Source organism: Moschus berezovskii, chromosome 3, assembly GCF_049115385.1.
Source record: "Moschus berezovskii isolate FMDL1 chromosome 3, NW_MosBer_1.0, whole genome shotgun sequence".
Taxonomy (NCBI): domain Eukaryota; kingdom Metazoa; phylum Chordata; class Mammalia; order Artiodactyla; family Moschidae; genus Moschus; species Moschus berezovskii.
This window is the reverse complement of record NC_142462.1, coordinates 116873131-116878016: the sequence shown is the minus strand read 5'-3', so window position 1 is coordinate 116878016 and position 4886 is coordinate 116873131. Positions and strand designations below refer to the sequence as shown.

At 36.9% G+C, this 4886-nt stretch overlaps 1 protein-coding gene across 1 annotated transcript; it reads right to left on the bottom strand.

Moving 5' to 3' along the window:
• Nucleotides 1–1928: 1928 nt before the first annotated feature.
• Nucleotides 1929–2858, bottom strand: LOC129552155 (olfactory receptor 2A25-like). The gene has a single exon (XM_055420319.2). It carries the CDS (start codon nt 2856–2858, stop codon nt 1929–1931), a length of 930 nt encoding a protein of 309 aa, XP_055276294.2.
• Nucleotides 2859–4886: the final 2028 nt, after the last annotated feature.

Genomic DNA, 4886 nt, shown 5'->3' with positions numbered 1-4886 from the left:
TATTTTGCATCAGGTAAAAGGCTAAATTTTATAATATTCCTGCTTCTTTCTAGTACAGTGGGAAATCTAATTTGCTACTATCTTATTTATAGGTTATAGGTCTTGTTCTTTAAAGATATGCTAAGTTTATGTTGTAGATGATATTAATACCATTTGTTGAGCTCTTACCATGAGTCATGGATTCTGACGAGCATTTTGCATATAGGTATTTTCTCTTGACAACAAACCTGTGAGCTTAGTATCAGTGAACTTTTTACATATATTAAAACTAAATTTCAAAGAATTTAAGTAAGTTGCACACTTAGCAACTGAAAGACCTTTGTAAAAACCAAGTTCTAGCTGAACTCAAAATATGCATGTTTTTAAACCTTTTTTTTGGCAGTGGATAAAATGGCTTCATAACAGATATCCTTAAAAAGGGCTGTTTTGTAAGAGAGAAGTTCATATGTTTTCATCTTCAAAAACACTTTTTCACAAAAGCTCTTATTTTAAAATTTGAATAATTCCTTTATATACAGTTTAAATACTTAGAAGGTTTAATTAAGTGTGTAATTTGAGGAAAGAGGTAAAAAACAAAAAAAGCCTCTCTATATATCCTTTTCCATTACTTCTTAACTATTTTCTATCACTTCATAATTGTTAGAATTTCATGCTTGATTAAAATGGCTATTTAACTTACTCATATATCAATTTAAAAATCAAATGATTTCTGATAAGTTGTAGCTCTAGTATCACTGGTCAACTAATCCTCACAATTGCAGTGTGCTCTTATTTGCTAGGATGTTTTCTCCAAATTTTGATCATTTCCCATAAGAGACAAAAGGTCATTTGGTCATTTCCCATGACCAAGCCAATGAGGAAAAAAGAGAGTTCTCTCAAGGACTTTGTTACTTCCATTCTGCTCTCTCTCACCTCCACAATCCATAGATTGCCACCCACACTCCACAAGTAAAGAAAAACTGACTGGGAAAGCTCTGGTATGTCTATAAATTTATTAGCGTGACATCATTTGGTGTTTTCCTGTTGCTGTTAATTGCATCACAGATATAGTCTTAATTCTCTTTCTCTTGAAGCCATGGCTCATGTTCTACTTCATTTAAGCTGGTTATGCCTTAGGAAACATCACTGTCATGGGAATGTAAAGAAATATTTCAAGTGTAAACCAATTTTTGAAAGAGACGATAGTTGCTGAATTTAAAATATTTAACTACTATGTTATGAATCTCTCCCAACTCCTTTATCTTAAATATTCTATAAACACCTTGCTTTATTCCATAACATTTTGTCTATAAGTTCTGATAACAGAACAAAAAATATACACATTTATTTCTTCTTATTCAGAATATTTCACATAACAACATTAAAAGTATACACACTGTGCAGCTATTTGGAAGCTATTTTCTTGTGCAACACTAGCTTCACTACCAGAGCCAGAAATGTGGACTGGACTTTCTTGGAAGACAGTCCTAGGAAACTTTGAAGAAGATGAAGAAAATGCACGGTCAGGAGAAACCCTTTGGGCTCTTTTATCAGTATCAGTTCAGTTGCTCAGTCATGTCTGGCTCTTTGCGACCCCATGAACCACAGAACGCCAAGCCTCCCTGTCCATCACCAACTCCTGGAGTTTACTCAGACTCATGTCCATTGAGTCGGTGATGCCATCCAACCATCTCATGCTTGTCATCCCCTTCTCCTCCTGCCCGCAATCTTTCTCAGCATCAGGGTCTTTTCAAATGAGTCAGTTCTTCACATCAGATAGCCAAAGTATGGCACAGCCATTATCATGAATGTTGGGCCCCAATATGGGGACTTTTTGATATCTGTGTAGTTTGATGTCTGTGTAGAGCATGTTTTGATATCTGTGTAGTTATTGGACAAGATGACTTCTTAGGTCTCTTTAAACTCAGTCACTTTATCATTCTTTTTTGTCAACTTCTCTCTTTATCAAGCATTCTCTTCAGAGCAGCTTTGACCTCTTTATTCCTCAGACTATAGATCAGGGGGTTGAGCATGGGATTGAAAAGGCTATGAAACAGCAAAAGGTATTTTTTCCCTTCCTTAGAGTCCCCATATCGCGGCCCAACATACATGATAATGGCTGTGCCATAGAAGAGCCCAAATACACAGAGGTGGGATGAGCAGGTGGAGAAGGCTTTCTGGCGCCCTTCTCCTGACCGAATCTTTAGGATGGCACATAGAATATGAATATAAGACACCACAATCGAGGAGAATGGTCCCACCAGCACGGACACTGCCCCAGCCAAAACCATGGTCTCATTAATGTGGGTGTCTGCACAGGCCAGCTTGAGAACAGCTATGATTTCACAGAAAAAGTGATTAACTTGATGGGGCCCACAGAAGGGTAATGGTAGGAGTAACACCAGGTGTGTTAGGGCTAGGAGGACTCCGAAAACCCAAGGAATCACTGCCAGGGTGAAGCAGACTCTCCAGCTCATGATGACTGAATATCGGAGAGGGTGGCAGATGGCCACATACCGATCATAGGACATCACCAACAGGAGCAGACACTCGGTATGGGCGAAACTCAAGAAGAGAAAGGTCTGTGTGATGCAGCCAGCAAAGGAGATGGGCTTGGCTGGACTCAGGAGGTTGACCAGCATCTGGGGCACCGTGCTGCAGGCATAGGCCATGTCAACGATGGCCAGGTGTGAGAGGAAGAAGTACATGGGGGTGTGCAGTCTGGAGTCCAGTGAGATGAGCCCCAGGATGACCCCGTTCCCCAGCAGGGTGAGGACATAGAATAGGGAGAAGAGCCCAAAAAGGAGCATCTGAATCCTTGTGTTAAGGGGAAATTCCAGTAGGATGAACTCAGTGACAGAGGTCTGATTTCCCTCCATTTCCCTGTGAAAGAGACTATGAATCTTGCCAAATTGGAGTGTCCAAGGGAAGAGTTTTAACATGCTGAATCTTTGTCAGTCACTGTTTACTCCCTAAGAAAGCATCTTCAGTGATATTTTTGTACTGTTAGCCATTTAATAAATGAAACCTATGCATGATACATGAAACAGAAGGAAACATTTTCACTGTGGCATGCTAAATGCTAGTATTCTGTTATAGTATTCAGTAGATCTTATCTTTATTCCCAAACCAACTTTTATCACAGTTCAAAATATATTAATACTTAAATTACCTTCAGAACAGTGGAGTGTTTCTCAGTCTGTGCTGATTGTATCAGAGGTTTGTCTGCGTGTACTCCTGTGCTGCTGTGTACACGTATACATGTGTGTGAATTTGCACTATTGTCTTTATGTCTATATATGAAGGAAGGAAGAATGAGGAACATGTCAGTGATTCGTCTAGCAGGTTGTCTCACAAATTTGTGCCTTTCATAAGTGACTTACTTGTCGGCTTGTGATCTTTACTGATAGCATAACTCTGAATTAATTTGAGAGCATGGCGAGCAGTTTTCTACAACTTCAGTTAGATTTCAAGTAGAGACGTTTGTCTTTTGACTTTTGTACCCACAATGAGTATTTTGATCACACTATCTCATGATCATTATGTTACCCCTGTCGGCCCTCTTATATTCCTTATGGATATTTATACTCTATATTTTTAAGTATGTTTACACACATACATGTATATACACAGACATATCCACCACATTCATATGTTTATATATGTGTGTGTTTATATATATATATATATATATATACATACATATATCTATATTTATCTATACTTGACTTTTCCCAATATTTTCACCATATCATACAGTAAAACATCTGCTGGGAACATATATGCATGAATATATATATGTGTGTATATATATACACACACATATATTTTTTGAATCCCCACTATGTGCAGTGTACTTGGTATTTTCTTTTCTATATTATTCCACTCTATTTCATTAGTAAAAATGCTGGCTGAGTGATTTCATGATGGGTCATAATCTGGGATTTAAAAAATATGATTTATATCCAAGATTAGAGCTAAAGCCCTAACTGTAGAGTCATTGTCACAGAATCTTTTATATATTTTATATCTTCTCAACTCTAATGTAAAAGTTATTTATCATGAATCTTTAGTTTGTTGTGGCTTATCAAATTTTTAAAAATCATTCCACAATACAGTAGGTTTGAAGCATTGTAACTTTTAAATCGCTATCTGTTTTTTCACTTGTCTGACTCTATAGCGTTCATCAGTCCAGAATCCATCCAAATTTCACTAAAACATCAATCTAAAAAAATTCCTAATCCAGTTCTTTTCTATAAGCCCCCATTAAAATTTTCTGATAAGTAAATATTTGAAAGGTTTCCTAAACAAGAGTTGATAAACTTTCACCCTACTTCAAAGGGAGAATCAAACTCATAGTAGAAATTACTGGGAGATGATGATTTTGTCTTATTAAGAAGTAACTTTATAACAATTAGAATCACCTCCTTGAAAACTGGTTGTCGTATTAGGACTGAACTTTATGTTTTAAATCAAAGATGGATTAATCATCTATAATCATCTATGATGGGATTCCTTGTGTTATGCTGAGGTCTTTTCCAACTATAGGATTCATTGGCCTTCAATGTGTAGAAAAGGGTTAACCATTTTCACTTCAACTTGCTTGCAATACTTGGGGCCACTTAAGTTAGCAATGCTATTTGTAAACTGTCACATACTAAAGCACACAGAAACTAAAGTAGAAGAACCACTGAGTGGCACCTCATCTTCCTCCTAAAACATAGAACAAAATCTACAGATATTCACTGAACACATTCTGTGTCTTGTTACATGTTTCAGCTAAGTATTTACAAGACAGTCCCTGTCTGCTGATGTATGCAACCTGCTTGGAATGATAAGACTGTTAAAAGAACTCACAAAGATGAAATTTCTCGTATTTGATGACTCAACAAAAGAAAGTTCATGTT